Source organism: Pseudoliparis swirei, chromosome 22 (assembly GCF_029220125.1).
Source record: "Pseudoliparis swirei isolate HS2019 ecotype Mariana Trench chromosome 22, NWPU_hadal_v1, whole genome shotgun sequence".
NCBI classification, from domain to species: Eukaryota; Metazoa; Chordata; class Actinopteri; order Perciformes; family Liparidae; genus Pseudoliparis; species Pseudoliparis swirei.
The window spans coordinates 2,631,443-2,650,332 of record NC_079409.1 but is presented as its reverse complement, the minus strand read 5'-3'; the positions used below and the strand labels follow the sequence as shown (position 1 = coordinate 2,650,332).

The window sequence follows — 18,890 nt, the reverse complement described above, 5'->3', positions numbered from 1 at the left end:
AAGTCATATTACTGCATACTTCAATATCAATATCAATAGTATATACCAATATTTGCATAATATTTGCAAAGTCTATGGATCGCCATATTTTGGGTGATATAAAAAGGCTAATATTTTAATTCAATTTAATATTTTGCTTGGGAATAGGTTGACAACGCTACAATGATATGAATCAAGGCTACAACGTTAGCCGCATAGTTATGTTGCTAATCATTAGGCCTTTGTCTCTCTTTACCAGTTGCCACTTGTGCTTGTCCTCTTGAAAATAAATCTGTAAGCTTGGTACATTTGGCAGCATCCTCCTCCAATGCCTTTCTTTTTTTCAACCTGGCTTTTCCAGCCCCTCCTGCCCTCTTCCTCCCGTCCATCCTCCCTGATGCGTATCGTTGCGGTCGGGCCGGCCCAGCTATCCGGAGCTGAGAAAACTTTTTGGAAAAGACGGCTAAGGACCGAACCAACTCTATTTTGGAGGGGTGAAGTTCTCCTCTCCCAAATTGAGTTGGTTGGTTCCATAATGGACTGAACCAACTCTATTATTTGGGAGGGGTGAACGTCCTCGCACGGTAACCCATGCAGAGGCTGCGGTGTCAGAATGCGGAACATGTGTAGCCCACTTTAAGAGAAGATGGACTAACGTGACAAATGTCAACAAATACAATTCTCGACCGGCCCAGAAGTGAAGCGGCCCACCGGGAACTCTCCCGATTCTCTCGATTACCCACCCCGGGCCTGTATATATACACACACACACACACACACATATACACACACATATATATATGTGTATATAAATATACATATATACACTAGGGCTGTCAGCGTTAACGCGTTAATCTATGTGATTAATTTGGCCGCGTTAATGCACAAAAATATTTTAACGTAATTAACGCAACTTTGTTTATTTCCGGTGTTCGTTTAAGTTTTTACACTCAAACCGAGTGTCAAACCGCGGCAGTACGGTTTGACACTGTTTCCGTTTTTAAAACAATTATTTCTCCGCGAAGATAAGGAGCAGAAATGAGTTTAACTCGTGGATGAATCAGTCGGGTTCCTCCTCTCCTCCTTCCTCCCGTCTCCGCCTCTGATACTCAGAGGAACGGAGGGGCGACGTGTCGGGGGACGCGGCGTGGAAAGAACTCGTCACACGAAACCTTCAACGTGATTGGTCAATCCGTTTGTCTGTCAACATTTAGCGAAAAAACAACCAATGAACACTCAGTAAATCACAAGGACCTCCCACCTCACAGGAGAGGCTCTATAGCAGCCTGTCAGTCAGAGAGCAGAGAACACGGCACCAGGACAACTGAGCCTCATTGAATAGAGCTGAGATTGTTCTGGAATGTTTGATGTAGAACACGTGGGTATGTGTCATATGCAAACGCCTTTTAAAGGTGAATTTACATTTTTTTGTAAAATGTATAAAATGCCCCCAGCCTCAAGAGGGTTAACGTGACATATTTGAATGTTAGTCAGTTACCAAGGCCACTGGTTCTGCTGTGTTTAATGTTAAAGATGACAGGACCAATGGGGTCTCAATATACTTCTTTTTTTAAACTAATCTGATGTTTCACTGAAGAAACAATTTATCATCCACAATATTAAATACCTCGCTGGCACTTTATAGGTAGGAGCCTCTTTGAAAACACAGCTCTGTGTGAAGTTTGGTCTTTAAAAAGAATGAACTTTTAACTTTTAATTGCGATTGATCGCGATTAATGAATTTCAAAATGTGCGATTAATTAGTTATTTTTTTTAAATCGATTGACAGCCCTAATATACACACATATATATATATATATATACACACACACATATATATATATGTGTATATACAGGACTGTCTCAGAAAATTAGAATATTGTGATAAAGTTCTTTATTTTCTGTAATGCAATTAAAAAAACAAAAATGTCATGCATTCTGGATTCATTACAAATCAACTGAAATATTGCAAGCCTTTTATTCTTTTAATATTGCTGATTATGGCTTACAGCTTAAGAAAACTCTAAAATCCTATCTCATAAAATTTTAATATTTCCTCAGACCAAGTAAAAAAAAAGATTTATAACAGCTGAGTGTTTGTCAAGGCTCAGGAAACCCTTGCAGGTGTTTCGAGTTAATTAGACAATTCAAGTGATTTGTTTAATACCCTACTAGTATACTTTTTCATGATATTCTAATATTTAGAGATAGGATATTTGAGTTTTCTTAAGCTATAAGCCATAATCAGCAATATTAAAAGAATAAAAGGCTTGCAATATTTCAGTTGATTTGTAATGAATCCAGAATGCATGACATTTTTGTTCTTTTAATTGCATGACAGAAAATAAAGAACTTCATCACAATATTCTAATTTTCTGAGACAGTCCTGTATATACACATATATACACACACACACATATATATATATACATATATATATATATACACACATATATATGTGTATATATACACATATATATACATACACACACTCATACATATATGTGTGTATATATATATATATACACACACATATGTGTATATATAAACATACATATATACACATATATATATATATATACACACATATATACATACACACACATATATATGCGTGTATATATATATATATGATAATAATAATTATAAATAAATATAAAATATGTATATATATACATACAAATTATATATATACATATATGTGTATGTATACATACTAGGGCTGTCAGCGTTAACGCGTTAATCTATGCGATTAATGTGGCCGTGATAACGCACAATTTTTTTTTTAAAAATATACCTTATTAATCCAGTGTCAAACCGCGGCAGTGCGGTTTGACACTGTTTCCGTTTTTAAAACAATTATTCCTCCGCGAAATCAGTCAGGTTTCCTCCTCCGCTCCTTCCTCCCGTCTCCCCCTCTGATACACAGAGGAACAGAGGGGCGACGGATTGGGTGACGCGGCGCGGAAAGAACTCGTCACACGAAACCTTCAACGTGATTGGTCAATCCGTTTGTCTGTCAAAATTTAGCGAAAAAACAACCCATTTACACTCAGTAAATCACAAGGACCTCCCACCAAACATGTAAGGCTCATTAGCAGCCTGTCAGTCAGAGAGCAGAGAACACGGCGCGAGGACAATGTGCCTCAATATATAGAGCTGAGATTGTTCTGGAATGTTTGATGTATAACACATGGGGATGTGTAATATGCAAAAGTCTTTAAAAGGTGAATTAACATTTTTTTGTAAAATGTATAAAATGCCCCCAGCCTCCAGAGGGTTAACGTGACATATGTGAATGTCAGTCAGTTACCTGGGCCACTGGTTCTGCTGTTCAGTGTTAAAGATGACAGGACCAATGGGGTCTCAATATACTTTTTTTTTTTTACTAATCTGGATGTTTCACTGAAGAAACAATTTATCATCCACGATATTAAATACCTCGCTGGCACTTTATAGGTAGGAGCCTCTTTGAAAACACAGCTCTGTGTGAAGTTTGGTCTTTAAAAAAGAATACAAAGGGATTACTCGTTCATTTAGAAGATTTAGTCTTTAGAAGAAAAAAAACCTTTTAATCGCGATTAATGATTTTCAAAATGTGCGATTAATTAGTTAAATTTTTTTAATCGATTGACAGCCCTAATACATACATATACACACATATTAACCCTTATCAAAGAAAAAGCTGAAGAATAATGTGATATGAGGCAGACATTGAATAAGTGGAAATTTGAGTCAGAACAAAGGGAGAGAGAGAGATTGAAAGCATTCAACTGACTCAAAAACGTAGATCCTACAAAAGACACCAACCATTTCCCCCATTCACCAAAACACGGTGTATCCTTGTCTTGTCTGGACGCCAGAGACGGACAACCTCTCCTGGGAAAACAAGTACGGTAACATTTGAACAAAAGAGACATGATATCACATGGCAATCACAAGTCCACAGGCAGTTAAAGTTAAACAAATCAGACGATATTCTCCTCCTGGAGATGACGTCGTAGTGGTTTCTGGTTTCTCTGAGTTTCTCCTGCTGAGGATGGGGGACCGTGACCCCGCTGTCAGGGGGAGTCAGGACCTCCGTGGTTCTGACAGATCGGTGGATAGAATCCTCCGAGTTGGAATTGAGTCACTCCCCCAAGCGAGGGGGGAATGGAGTTAGTCAACTTTTCCAAAACCAGAACTACTAAAGGGAGTTCTCTTCTGTGTGACGTCTTATGTGTCCCGTTAAAGATCCCCTCTGTCTAAAAGATTGTTTGCAAACTGGACAGCTGTAGGGTTTCTCTCCTGTGTGACATCTCATGTGAACCTTTAAATCTCCCCTCCGTGCAAACGATCTTTTACAGGTGGAGCAGCTGAAGAGTTTCTCTCCTGAGTGAGTCAACATGTGTTTGCCGAGGTATCGTTTCAGTACAAACGTTTTCTTACAGATGGCGCAGCTGAACGGTTTCTCTTCTGTGTGAATTAACATGTGTCTCTTGAAATCGGCGCTCACGGCAAAATATGTTTTACAGACGGAGCAGCTGAACGGTTTATCTCCTGTGTGAATGAACATGTGATCCTTTAAAGTTCCCTTCCGTATAAAAGAAGTTTTGCAGACCGAGCAGCTGAAGGGTGTTTCTCCCGTATGAATCATCATGTGTCTCTTCAGATCCGACTTTTGCTTCACGCTTTTGCCACAAACTGAGCAGCTGAAGGGTTTCTCTCCCGCGTGACCCACCATGTGTCTCGTCACACTTGACTTGCGGTTAAAGGTTTGATCACAAACCGTGCAGCTGAAGGGTTTCTCTCCTGTGTGAGTTAAAATGTGTTTCTTCAAATCTCCCTTACCGTAAAATATTTTCCCACAATCAGAGCAGCTTACTGGTTTCCTACCAGACCTTGATTTTGAATCACTCACAGAAACGTCGTCATTATTCAGAGAGTTTGAACCTGACTGTTGATTGGAAGGAGACGAGAGAATCTCAGAGTCATCAGGATCGGGTTCAGAAGAGTCTCCAGTCTCCCCATCAGGATCTGGATCAGAGTTCCTGTCTGGTTCTGGTCCTCCACAATCCTCTCCATCAGCTTCTGTTTCCATATGTTCAGTTTGACTTTGATGAAGCTGAGAGGACTGAGCTTCCTCTTCATCATCTTCACTCTCCAAAGTTAATGAGAACGTGAGACCAGACGCCTCCAGACCTTGAAGCTGCTCTCCCTCGTGACTGAGTTCTTCCTGGTCCTCTTTGATGTGGGGGGGCTCTGGGTCCTCCTGGTCCTCTTTGATGTGGGGGGGCTCTGGGTCCTCCTGGTCCTCTTTGATGTGGGGGGGCTCTGGGTCCTCCTGGTCCTCTTTGATGTGGGGGCTCTGGGTCCTCCTGGTCCTCTTTAACGTGGGGGCTCTGGGTCATCCTGGTCCTCTTTAACGTGGGGGGGCTCTGGGTCCTCCTGGTCCTCTTTGATGTGGGGGCTCTGGGTCCTCCTTAACGTGGGGGGGCTCTGGGTCATCCTGGTCCTCTTTAACGTGGGGGGGCTCTGGGTCCTCCTGGTCCTCTTTAACATGGGGGGGCTCTGGGTCCTCCTGGTCCTCTTTAACGTGGGGGGGCTCTGGGTCCTCCTGGTCCTCTTTAACGTGGGCGGGCTCTGGGTCCTCCGGGTCCTCCTGGTCCTCTTTAATATGGGGGGGCTCTGGGTCCTCCTGGTCCTCTTTAATATGGGGGGGCTCTGGGTCCAGACTGGAGCTCCAGACCTGCTGCTCAGGGGGAACCTCTTGTTGGACCATCAGCTGCTGGACGTCTGTGGAGAATAAAACACATTCATACGTCTTAAGAATCTCATATTTAACTCTTTAATACTCAACAGGTCCATCAATGAGAAAGCAGTGAATTAGTTGTGAATGAGAAGCTGGACCTCGACATAAACAGCTGCTGCTGTCATTAAAAGTCATTTTATTTACAAAGAACAATATAATAGAGCCTTGACTGCAGAGGAGGGACCAGTCCTCCCACCAGGGACGACCAGTCCTCCCACCAGGGACGACCAGTCCTCCCACCAGGGACGACCAGTGAAGCTGGAGAGCAGAAGATCTGAGAAAACTAAATCTGAGTCCATGAATACAGTTTGAGCTCAAATCCAAGAGCAACGCGGACGACTGGAGTCAGAACAACAAGAGGAGAACAGAGGAACAACAAGAGGAGAACAGAGGAACAACAAGAGGAGAACACAGAGGAACAACAAGAGGAACAACAAGAGGAACAACAAGAGGAGAACACAGGAACAACAAGAGGAACAACAAGAGGAGAACACAGAGGAACAACAAGAGGAAAACACAGAGGAACAACAAGAGGAGAACAGAGGAACAACAAGAGGAACAACAAGAGGAGAACACAGAGGAACAACAAGAGGAGAACAGAGGAACAACAAGAGGAGAACAGAGGAACAACAAGAGGAACAACAAGAGGAACAACAAGAGGAGAACAGAGGAACAACAAGAGGAACAAGAGGAGAACACAGAGGAACAACAAGAGGAACAACAAGAGAACACAGAGGAACAACAAGAGGAGAACACAGAGGAACAACAAGAGGAGAACAGAGGAACAACAAGAACAACAACAAGAGGAGAACACAGAGGAACAACAATAGGAAAACACAGAGGAACAACAAGAGGAACAAGAGGAGAACACAGAGGAACAACAAGAGGAGAACAGAGGAACAACAAGAGGAACAACAAGAGGAGAACACAGAGGAACAACAAGAGGAACAACAAGAGGAACAACAAGAGGAGAACAGAGAGGAACAACAAGAGGAGACAAGGACACAGAAGGAACACGTTGGGTTAACAGGACAACACGTACCTCAGGTGATGGAAACATGTGAAACACATGCAATACTATTGAGAGAGAGAATGTGGGTGTGTCTACGTCCACTGATACACACAGAGGAAGGACGGAAAGAAGGCAAGGAAGGTAGGAAAGGAAAGAAAGAAGGACCCTTCAGCACGCCCCGAGTCTCTCCACCCCAGTGAATACTTCCTCCAGAACTGGCTCCATCAGGTTAAAGTGAGAAACAAAGAGAACCCACCTGCTCGTTGGACCCGGACTTCCGGGTGGAACACGGCGTGCAGCAGCTTCCGGTGCCGCTCGTTCTCCTCCTGTGAACGACACAGTTCCTCCTCGGACTCTGCGAGCGTTGCTTCAAACAGCCCGCAGATCTCCTGCGCAGCCGCAGTGAGTCGCTGGTTGACTAGTCGTCTCAGCATTTGGACTTTAGACATGTTCAGAAACGTTTCCTCCAGACAGCTCGGCTCCGTGTAGCTCCTGCTGTGTGTCCACACATCCGGGTCCTGGTGGGTTCTTCCGGCTTATCTGAAGAACTGTGTTGGACTCACGCGGAGGAACCAGTTTACAACGAGGCGGGAAACTCTGGCAGACTGCGCATGTCTTTGGCGGACGGTTTACGGCAGGACTTCTTCTTCTACTTTTTTACGGCAGTTGGCAGCCACGACGTTGCATTACTGCCACCTTCAGGATGTTTTCTCCTCCCAGTCTCTTCTTCTTTTTCTTCTTCTTCTTCTTTTTCTTCTTCGGCTTTTTGGTGGATGGCCACCAAACTGTATTGGGGTGTGGACCAGAGTGAACCATCCCTTTAACTACAAATAATATTTTTAAAAGTATACAGGACTGTCTCAGAAAATTAGAATATTGTGATAAAGTTCTTTATTTTCTGTAATGCAATTAAAAAAACAAAAATGTCATGCATTCTGGATTCATTACAAATCAACTGAAATATTGCAAGCCTTTTATTCTTTTAATATTAATATTTTTTAATTGCATTACAGAAAATAAAGAACTTTATCACTATATTCTAATTTTCTGAGACAGTCCTGTATATATTAGTGCTGTGAAAAATAACGCGTTAACTCAGTTAATTCAATTACAGGTTTAACTAGTTTTTTTTAAAAACGCATTTAACGCATGCGCAGAATGAGCTTCCAATCCGTCTGTTGTTGGTCGTCTCTAACCAGCAGCATGTCATTCTGTCTCTAGTTTCGCGTTAACACGACTCCGATCTCCGTCTCGCGCACCGCAGAGCTCGGATGCCGGCGTGTGCGCGCACATCGGGACGAAAAAAAGTCACTTGCAAAACGAGCTTCCAATCCACCACTTCAACCTGAACTCTGTCCGCTCTCATGCAGACGGTCTGTTCATCGGTAATGATCCTTCCGCAGGTTCACCTCCGGAAACCTTGTTACGACTTTTACTTCCTGTAGATCAGGGTCTCAACACGTCGATCGCGACCTGCCAGTCGATCGCGGCGTAGTGTCGGTAGATCGCATGACATTAAAAAGATTGGCCCGCCCCCTGACATGTTCTCTAGAGCACGTCTTTGTTCTTTTATTAAATTAAACGTCTGTTGTTGATCGTATCTCCACAGCAGCATGTCATTTCTGTCTCTTCGCGTTGCGTTAACACTTATCGATCTCCGTCTCGCGCGCCACAGAGCTCCGTGCGCGCGCATCGGGACCGAGCAAAAAAAAAGTCACTTGTCAATCTGTCCCCGTGTCCGGGCCGGTGAGGTTTCAGCTTTGCAGCGGTGTCCCCGCCGTCCCTTTCATCACGGCCCAGTTCATGAAGAAAACCCCCACAGTCAGTTTGCCTCAGCAGCTGCTAGAGGAAGACTAGAGGCCTTTAGATTGTATCATGGTGGAGTTAATGGTTGACAAACAAGAGAAAAATGCTCTGTTTAACCCTCCTGTTACCTTTACATTTACTCACATAATTTACCCTCGGGGTCAATTTGACCCCAGCAATTAAAACCTCCAGAAAATTATTAGAATTAATATTGCTTCCCAAGTTTAAGTGTGAGGTACTTTATGTTTGTTTGTTGACTACCTAAATAGCCCTTTAAATAAATAAAAAAGTTGATATTTCTTATATGTTTGACACAGTGAAAAACAGCCTGGGGTCAAATTGACCCCAAAGAACACCGACATTAAACATTGAATGGGGTCAAATTGACCCGAAAGGTAACAGGAGGGTTAAACATTCTGTTTAGGATGAAGATGTATTAATGTTCCATATGGAAGAAAACTGCTAAATAACTGCTGAGTTGCAGCACCATTGTATAGAAGAATGTATAAATGTATATATCCGTCTTTTGTCATAAATCTCTATGTTCTCACAAAATATACCGAGAATATCGGTAATATGTGATTAATCATGATTAATCCACAGAAACCTGTGATTAACCCGATTAAATTTTTTAATCGTTTCACAGCCCTAATATATATATAAAATTAATAATAAATCAATTGTAATAATAAATACATATAAATTATATATATATGTGTAGGTGTATATATGTGTGTGTGTGTGTGTGTCTGTAAAAATGTATATCTATTTATTTATAATTATTTATGTATATATATTAGGGCTGGGCAACGCTAAACAATTTTAATCGCGATTAATCGCATGATTTCCCTGATTAATGGCGATTAATCGCATTTGTATACGCAAAATCCAATAATTCATTCAAAAGTAGTGTATAGCGCACTTCTATTTGAAATATTCTGCCATATGAATGAAAGTGCCATAACATGTGTTGTCCCTGTTAGAGTGAGACACCAGAAAACACTTTCAGTGCAGTTTGTCAATTCCTAGAACTTGACACTTATTTTAAATGTTCTGCCATATGAACTAAAGTGCCATAAAATCTGTCAGGACATTGTCCAACGCAGTTATGCAGAGACACTGTGACAGAGCGCTGGAGACTGAAGCAGGGACATGATCAAAGGCAGTCGTCTGGCAGCAGCGATCATCTCTGGTGCTCTATCTGCTCAGTGTGGTGACTTTATTTGACACATTCCACTGCTGTGCAACTTCAGTAAAGCGTCCCGCTCACGTTTCAGCATCATGTCTCTCCTCTGTTTTCATCAGTCAGGGCATGTGAATGCAGCGCCCACTTCTCATCAATATAATGCTCAGTAACTCCGAGGTCATTGTGGTTACCGAGTGATGTCCAGTCGTCCCCAGTGAGAGCAACAGGGTGCACGTTGTGAAGCTGTCGCTTTGCAGTCCTCTCCTTTTCATCCAACTCGTGTATTCTCCGTGTGATGTGTGTCTTGAGGGCGTCTCATACCTGCTGTCATTTGTTGAGATTCTCCATGTTTGTTAAACCGCGAATAACTTTCTTTTCCGGCTCCGCAGCAAGCAGAAGCAGACTTTTACAAAATAAAAGCCTGTGAGCAACACACTTTTACAATAATAAATCTTTCTTCTTCTCCTTCTAATTATTATTATTATGTTTGTTTGTTTGTTGTTGTTGTTGTCTTCCCCCCCACAAATACTCTGACTTTATGATGTTATGTCCATTGTTTTGTCGTCTGCATTGTTTATTGTCCTCTAGGTGTTATGTCTATGTATTGTCTTTTGTAAAAAAAAAACCATGCGTTAATGCGCGATAAAATAATTGTCGGCGTTAATTAAGTGATACGTTAACGCAAGATTAACGCGTTAACGTGCCCAGCCCTAATATATATATATGAAATATAAATGGAGAGGAAAAGGTAACGGGACTTGGGGGGAACACATACATAGAGAGTAAAGCCATGGGCTGAAGACACGTCTGATCATATACACGCTGTTAGCTGCTATCCGGCTGCTCAGATCATAACGATGGGATGTTCAGTAAACACTGCCAGACGTCTCATATTCACTGAACACATCTAAAACAGCTTTTGTCCTGCTTCTTACATAAAAAAAGTTAATGAGGAATCCAAACGATGCATTTTTGCTTCAAAATGAAACTTTTTATTCATAGAAAACAGTCGACACGTTCAAGAGAAGAAGAATAAAACGTAGGATTTAAAAAGAAAAAAGGATCCGACTCTGGTCGGAAGGAAAGGAGGAGCTCCCATTGTCCAGCAATTTTTCCTGTCACAGTGGATTTAAACTTCTCAAACTGTAATTAAAGCTAGAGCTACATTTTAACTTGGTGCTTTTGGCACCCAACCAACCCCCATGTGGCCCCTGGAGGTACTGCATCTGTTTATGGAGATGCAACTGAGAGTCTTTAGGGGTTCAAAGTGCTTCAGATATCTCGAGACAAATGGAAACGTCCTCCTCGGAAACTTTCAGAGACTTTGGAAGACTTCACACAATGTTGATCCCAGCATGCATCTGGCCCCACGATCAAATGAGACCTGGCAAACCGTACGTGGTACGAGTAATTATAATTGACACGTCAACAGTTTCACAGACATCATTTTTCATAATTTTGTTTTCAGTGACCACTTGCAAAAAAAATAAAAATTGGAAGTATTTTTTATGGATAATACATTCGTGGGTTTGGAACATTTTCAAGTGCATTTTATTGTCTCCCCCCCTCCATCCTCATCACATGATGGGGTAGCTGGCGAGATTGGCAATGCCACAGAGGTTGCGGCGGTTACGAGCCATCAGGATGTAGCCCTGCTTGCCCCAGGTCTCGCCCCAGCTGTCAGGGATAAGAACAATAAATACATAAATACAAAGACAGACACACAAGAGTCCCCCCACACCTCACCTGTTCTTCACGATCCAGTATTTCCTTCCCTTGGTGTTCACTCCGAAGCCGACCGCCAGCACGGCGTGGTTGACATCGTCTTGGTTGCAGTTCCGGTCGTAGTAAATACCTGAGATACGTTCAAAAGCCGCTTTTTATTATTCCATTTTCTGTTAACTTTTTTGGGGGGAATCTGACACGGATGATGGTGTAGAATAAGAGTAAATATGCATATTATATATATAAATACAAACAATATATATATATATAATTATATAAATGAATAAATATATATAAATATATCTATTTATTTAATATATAAATAGATAGATATATTTATTTATATATAATATTTATTTATATAATATTTATATATATAATATATATACATATATATAATATGTATGTCTATACAATATGTATTATATATATATATTAAAATATAAATATAAATGTAATATATATAAATAATAAATATATATAAATAATAAATATATTTACAGTATATACAAACATATATATTTATAAATATATATATATACATATAAATATATGTATTTATATAAATATTTATATATGCGTATACATATCTATGTAAAGATATATATATATATTTATACAAATATATATATATAAGTATATATTTATATATAAGTATATATATTTATGTAAAATATATATATTTATACAAGTATATATATATATTTATGTAAATATATATAAGTATATATATAAATATTTTTACAAATATAAAAATATATATATATATCTCCCATGTATTACTGTTACGGTTCATACGAGGTAGTTATTTAATCCTTAAACTTACAATTCAGGATCAAGACCAAGTTCTAGTGTGACACTGTAAATAATAACCCGTCGGACCTTTCTGGTAGAACTGGAAGGTGCCGAGCGCGGCGTCGATGCCCACGGAGACCGGGCCCACTTTGTACACGGCGGCGGCGAGCGCCCGCTCGTCGCCCACCGGGACCTCCTTGAAGCCTTTGACCTCGGCCATCGAGCCCGATGAGTTGTAGCGGCACGGCTGGTCCTTCAAAGACAAAAGGGGAACAAATTGTCGAAAGCAAATTCAAGCTGGAACTCAAACGTGTGAACTGTGAGCGGCGATGGTCACGACCACGAACGCTTTAACACAATACTTACACAGTATTTTTAAAACATGTACAAATAAAATAAACCACTCTGGTTTGAGTCAGTTCATTGCTACTTTTGGTTTTCTTGTTTTTGGGCAAAGCATCATGGGAACTGTAGTTCCTAAACGTGCAGCATGATTATCCTTGAATATTTTGACATATCGCATTTTACCAGGTGGAAAAAGTCTAAAAAGATGAATCTTCTAAGTGGGTAATCGGCTCTCTCACCTCTCCGACGTACGGGTAGACGTCCTCCGAGTCGATGCCTTCGTTTTCCTGCACGTACTTGAAGGCATTGGTCATATATCCTCCTCCGCAGCCGTTGTTCTCCGTCACGCAGTCCACCAGGTTCTGGGGGCTGAGGTCCAGCAGCTTGCCCGTCATCTTGGCCAACTGGCCCTCGAGGGCCCCGACCGAGCTGAAGGCCCAACAGGAGCCACAGGAACCCTGTGAGAGGTGAATGAAGGAGAGGAGAGGTCAGGAGAACTCACTTTTGTTTTTCAAAAAAGTCGATAAAAGTAAGTGAACAACTACAAATCCTGTAGTCCCAACGCAGAAGTCTAACTTCCTGGACGAGAAAACGCTTTGACAGCTACGAATGAACAACGACACTGTGCCAGAACCTTGAAGATCTCTCCAACCGGGTGAGAGAACGAGACGGTCGGTTTGAGTCTCACCTGGTTCTTCACCGGCGTCACCATGCCCTTCTTGCGGTAGTCGATGGATTTGGGGAGTTTGGGCGTCCCGAGGTCCAGAGCCTCGGCCACGCCTCGCTCGCTGTTCATCGGGACCTGCAGGCCGCTCATCTTCTCCATCACTTCCTCGGACGTCTGCAGAGACACCGGGGTTTTTTCATTTGACCAAAATAACGACGATGAATGCAAAAAAAAGACACGTTTGAGTTCCTCGATTGAAACAAGATACAAAGAGGACAGGTCCCCCCCCAGTGCTTTCACTGCACCTCGGTATGCCACCATGTCCCCCAGGTGGTTCATCTCTAGACTCACCATGTTCCCCAGGTGGTTCATCTCTAGACTCACCATGTCCCCCAGGTATTTCATCCCTAGACTCACCATGTCCCCCAGGTGGTTCATCTCTAGACTCACCATGTCCCCCAGGTATTTCATCCCTAGACTCACCATGTCCCCCAGGTGGTTCATCTCTAGACTCACCATGTCCCCCAGGTGGTTCATCTCTAGACTCACCATGTCCCCCAGGTGGTTCATCTCTAGACTCACCATGTCCCCCAGGTGGTTCATCTCTAGACTCACCATGTCCCCCAGGTATTTCATCCCTAGACTCACCATGTCCCCCAGGTGGTTCATCTCTAGACTCACCATGTCCCCCAGGTATTTCATCCCTAGACTCACCATGTCCCCCAGGTGGTTCATCTCTAGACTCAGCATGTCCCCCAGGTGGTTCATCTCTAGACTCACCATGTCCCCCAGGTGGTTCATCTCCAGACTCACCATGTCCCCCAGGTGGTTCATCTCTAGACTCAGCATGTCCCCCAGGTGGTTCATCTCTAGACTCACCATGTCCCCCAGGTGGTTCATCTCTAGACTCAGCATGTCCCCCAGGTGGTTCATCTCTAGACTCACCATGTCCCCCAGGTGGTTCACCCCCAGACTCACCATGTCCCCCAGGTGGTTCATCTCTAGACTCACCATGTCCCCCAGGTGGTTCATCTCTAGACTCAGCATGTCCCCCAGGTGGTTCATCTCTAGACTCACCATGTCCCCCAGGTGGTTCATCTCTAGACTCACCATGTCCCTCAGGTGGTTCATCTCTAGACTCACCATGTCCCCCAGGTGGTTCATCTCTAGACTCACCATGTCTCCGAGGTGGTTCATCTCTAGACTCACCATGTCCCCCAGGTGGTTCACCCCCAGACTCACCATGTCCCCCAGGTGGTTCATCTCTAGACTCACCATGTCCCCCAGGTGGTTCATCTCTAGACTCACCATGTCTCCCAGGTGGTTCATCTCTAGACTCACCATGTCCCCCAGGTGGTTCACCCCCAGACTCACCATGTCCCTCAGGTGGTTCATCTCTAGACTCACCATGTCCCCCAGGTGGTTCATCTCCAGACTCACCATGTCCCCCAGGTGGTTCATCTCTAGACTCACCATGTCCCCCAGGTGGTTCATCTCTAGACTCACCATGTCCCCCAGGTGGTTCATCCCTAGACTCAGCATGTCCCCCAGGTGGTTCATCTCTAGACTCACCATGTCCCCCAGGTGGTTCACCCCCAGACTCACCATGTCCCCCAGGTGGTTCATCTCTAGACTCAACATGTCCCCCAGGTGGTTCATCCCTAGACTCAGCATGTCCTCCAGGTGGTTCATCTCTAGACTCACCATGTCCCCCAGGTGGTTCACCCCCAGACTCACCATGTCCCCCAGGTGGTTTATCCCTTGACTCAGCATGTCCCCCAGGTGGTTCACCCCCAGACTCACCATGTCCCCCAGGTGGTTCACCCCCAGACTCAGCATGTCCCCCAGGTGGTTCATCTCTAGACTCACCATGTCCCCCAGGTGGTTCATCCCCAGCTCGTAGGAGTGGAGGCCCAGCGCCGCCTCCTGATTGTGGGCTTCGATCATACGAGCGTTCTTCTCCCAGACGGCCCGGCGGATCCCCTCCTCGTCCTGAGGCAAACGAGAGCAACGAGTCACTTTGAGTCGAGGCTGTGGAAAAATCATTATAGGATGGCGGGGGGGGGGGGGGGGGGTAATTGCACTACCAGATTAATTGAGGTCGGCTCCGGGGTGCGTGTTTATATAAACCTCTTTAGTAATTTATTTAAAAATTTTAAAGGAACACTTTGGCTATTTAATTAATTTAATTAATTAATTTATTTTATTTATTTTATTTAATTTATTTATTTTATTTTATTTATTTTATTTATTTTATTTATTTTATTTATTTATTTTATTTTATTTTATTTTATTTTATTTATTTATTTTATTTTTTAAATGTTATTTTTTAAATGTTCTTTTTAATGTAATTAATGTAATTTATTAAATTAATTCAATTAATTCAATTTATTAAATTTATTTTATTTATTTCATTTTTTTAAATAGAGTTTACATTTTTTTTTTTCTGTCAAACTTTTCCTTTTCACTGTCAAGTTTAAAATTGCGCAATCTCATTTTCCTCCAGCTGAGCGAGCGCTCTGTTCCTGCCAGTGATTATGGTGTTCATGGTTATGATGGTGCATCACTCACCAGGCCGTTATACTCTCTCCGGTGGGCGATCTTCCACTCCCCCCACTGGGCGTCCAGAGAGGCTTCGTCCAGCCGGCTCAGGGCCGAGGCCGCCAGCAGCAACACACACACACACACACACTGCAGCATCCTGGCGGAGAGGAATGTTTCAGACCTGTCAACGCAGGAATGTGACTGGAACTGGTTTCTACCATCACATGACACAAAGAAAACGGCAGCTTCACAACACACGTGTCAGCAAAACGGAAAAAGGCCGTTCGAATATTTTTGGGTCGTTCCCTCAATCTCTCATTTTCAGCTCCGGACTCTTTCCTCGACCTCTTCTTCTGTGGGTTTATTACATCCTGCCTCGCATTCCAGCAGAGGCCACCGGCATGTCGAGTTTAACCGTGAACTGAACGTGTCACGCCTCACGTTAACTTCCCAAACTCTTTCTATTAAAATAGGCACAGAAACATTCTCTACATGAACACCAACCTCTTCCTCAGCCGACAAAGAATCCGTCCTGAGACTTTGATTAAAAAAAAGGAAATTAACTCCAAAGGAAATCAGTGCCTGCAATGAAGAGGATTCAGTTCCACACGAGTTGGTTTCCTTTAGAGTTTTACAAACTCTAACTAAACTAATTCAAGAGAAAGAAGTACAACAATAAAGCTTACCTCCGGTCCAAAGGTCAACAAAGGGGGCTTGTGAAGCTTTGTGAAGCTTTATGAAGCTTTGTGTTCCTTTGCCGTCAAAGCAGAGCGTTTATAAACCCTTTGGCTTTGAGGAAGTGCAACGGCAGCTTCAGGGGAGGAGTTCTCAGGAAGGGGAATTACATCTGGTTTCACTCAAATAGAAAATATCCCTGAAACAGATGATGTCAGGTGTCGGATTACGGAACAGTCCCTGAACAACTTCCCAGAGGCTGGTGGTGAACTCGGCGCCCCGTTGCACTGTGGGGCACTGTTTGAATACAAATTGAATAAGGCTATTATTTAAAAATGTTTTTCACAAAGATGTTGTCCATCACAACGCGTGCTTAGTTCTTAAGAATCTTGATGGAATGAAACAGGAATGAATGGATGGACCTCGGGACTTTCTTTTCACTGCATTCCGTTGATCAACGCCAGAAGGTGGAAACACGTCTGGTCGTGTTTTATTTTGGAAGTCTGAATAAGGTCTAGAACGTTGTGAGATTTCCGCTGACAGAAGGAGCGGAAATCTCATAACGTTCTAGACCTTATTTAACCGAAGGTTCAACACGGCGTCGGACATTCGACAAGACGTTCGACAGGAGGTCCGACCAGAGGTTCGACCAGAGGTTCGACCAGAGGTCCGACTAGAGATTCGACTAGAGATTCAACCAGCCGTTCGACCGGTGGTTCAACCTTAACAAATTCATTAAACACATTTCTAGCGGGTCATTTGAAGGAGATTATTTTAGTTTGAATCATTAATTTTTTCTAATCAAATATTAGAGTCCTGACGTTCACACGTTTTCAAAATAAGAGCTCTTCATTGATGCTGCATGAACACGACGTATCAGACACTAATGGACCATGAACACGACGTATCAGACACTAATGGACCATGAACACAACGTATCAGACACTAATGGACCATGAACACGACGTATCGGACTCCGTCCCGAGGCACCGACTCATTCGGATTCGCTTCCCGCAACTCAGCAGAAATAGATCTTGACAATCTTCTTTTTCTGCTGCGTCGGGTGGTTTTCTCCCACTTCCTCACGCCATGAACATGTTGTGTGTGTGTATATATATATATATAAATATATATATGAACATGTTGCGTGACTACAGGAGTCACACTGCCGTCTAGCACAGAGTGACTTATCTAAATATAAGACCGTCCCGTGCGCCTCACATGTCCCATGATGCAGTGCTGCAGCGGGTTACTCAATACAATTCAATTCAATTCAGTTTATTTGTAGCCCAATTTCACAAATTACAAATTTGTCTCGGAGTGCTTTACAATCGGTACACATAGACATCCCTGCCCCAAAACCTCACATCGGACCAGGAAAAACTCCCAAATAACCCTTCAGGGGGAAAAAAAGGGAAGAAACCTGCAGGAGAGCAACAGAGGAGGATCCCTCTCCAGGATGGACAGAACAATAGATGTAATGTGTACAGAAGGACAGATTTAGAGTTAAAATACATTCAATGAATGTGACAGAGTGTATGAATAGTTCATAGTAGGCATATTCCACGATGGAGACCTCCACGATCCATCAGGCAGATGGCGGTGGGGAGGAGGAGTGGGCGGAGTCTCAACAGTAGGCGGAGTCTCAACAGGACAGTGGCGTAGTCATGAGCAGGAATTCCACGACCCAGACGATCCATCAGGCAGATAGGATCTATGCCGTCTCATAGGGTCCGATGACCCCATGAGACGTGAAGTCAAAAGGACTCCGGGGAGAAAGCAGAGTTAGTAACGTGTGATTGAGAGATGAAAATTCATCCCTAAGGAGAGAAAAGAGGAGATAGGTACTCAGTGCATCCTAAAACGTCCCCCGGCAGCTATAAGCCTATAGCAGCATATCAAGGGGCTGGACCAGGTGAACCTGATTCAGCCCTAACTATAAGCTCTGTCAAAGAGGAAGGTCTTAAGTCTACTCTTAAACGAGGTGACTGTGTCTGCCTCCCAGACTGAAGGTGGAAGCTGGTTCCATAGAAGAGGAGCTTGATAACTACATGCAATGAGGTCTGTTGCTGTGGAGTTCTGATTCTACTTCACTAAGCTGCTCATAATTCCATAACCAGGACCCCGCGGTGCTTTTTCAGTGCTCGTTAACAACGTGATGCGCTTTTAAGTTTTTGCTGACCTCGTCATGTTGGCAGAATGTAAACCCTGAAGTCAGATTGTCGAGGGTTTTAAGTCCCACGGTCAAGTCTCGGAGTGTCAGAGGGCCTCTGGCTCTTTTCATGAATCTGCGTTTCTGCAGACCTTGACCAAAGGAATTACCCACAATTCCTAGCAATGTGACGTTCACCACAGGAAGACGTGT

General features: G+C 43.2%; 2 protein-coding genes across 3 annotated transcripts; both read right to left on the bottom strand.

Moving 5' to 3' along the window:
• Positions 1–2,812: 2,812 nt before the first annotated feature.
• LOC130213204 (zinc finger protein 260-like) lies at positions 2,813–7,231 on the bottom strand. Its single transcript, XM_056444680.1, has 3 exons — positions 7,039–7,231; positions 5,630–5,754; positions 2,813–5,308 (listed from the first exon to the last, which is right to left on the bottom strand). The coding sequence occupies exons 1-3, from the start codon at positions 7,229–7,231 to the stop codon at positions 4,166–4,168; spliced, it is 1,461 nt and encodes a 486-aa protein (XP_056300655.1). The 3' UTR covers positions 2,813–4,165.
• A 3,508-nt stretch (positions 7,232–10,739) lies between these two features.
• Positions 10,740–16,640, bottom strand: ctsk (cathepsin K). Of its 2 annotated transcripts, XM_056405954.1 has the most exons (8): positions 16,537–16,640; positions 15,878–16,007; positions 15,176–15,298; positions 13,328–13,480; positions 12,879–13,097; positions 12,382–12,547; positions 11,521–11,629; positions 10,740–11,451 (listed from the first exon to the last, which is right to left on the bottom strand). In XM_056405954.1, the coding sequence occupies exons 2-8, from the start codon at positions 16,004–16,006 to the stop codon at positions 11,352–11,354; spliced, it is 999 nt and encodes a 332-aa protein (XP_056261929.1). In that variant the 5' UTR covers position 16,007; positions 16,537–16,640; the 3' UTR covers positions 10,740–11,351. The 2 variants fall into 2 exon arrangements, with proteins under 2 accessions (XP_056261929.1, XP_056261930.1); XM_056405955.1 differs by lacking the exons at positions 15,176–15,298; positions 15,878–16,007; positions 16,537–16,640 and adding an exon at positions 13,625–13,717.
• Positions 16,641–18,890: the final 2,250 nt, after the last annotated feature.

Coding starts and splice junctions, on each gene's coding strand:
- LOC130213204 (XM_056444680.1), bottom strand. CDS start 7,231: ATGTCTAAAGTCCAAATGCTGAGACGACTAGTCAACCAGCGACTCACT. Junction 5,755..7,038: donor AGTCCGGGTCCAACGAGCAG/GTGGGTTCTCTT, acceptor TATTCTCCACAG/ACGTCCAGCAGCTGATGGTC. Junction 5,309..5,629: donor CAGAGCCCCCCCATATTAAA/GAGGACCAGGAG, acceptor CACATCAAAGAG/GACCAGGAGGACCCAGAGCC.
- ctsk (XM_056405954.1), bottom strand. CDS start 16,006: ATGCTGCAGTGTGTGTGTGTGTGTGTGTTGCTGCTGGCGGCCTCGGCC. Junction 15,299..15,877: donor GGAGAGAGTATAACGGCCTG/GTGAGTGATGCA, acceptor CGTTTGCCTCAG/GACGAGGAGGGGATCCGCCG. Junction 11,630..12,381: donor CTTCCAGTTCTACCAGAAAG/GTCCGACGGGTT, acceptor AACGTATCTCAG/GTATTTACTACGACCGGAAC.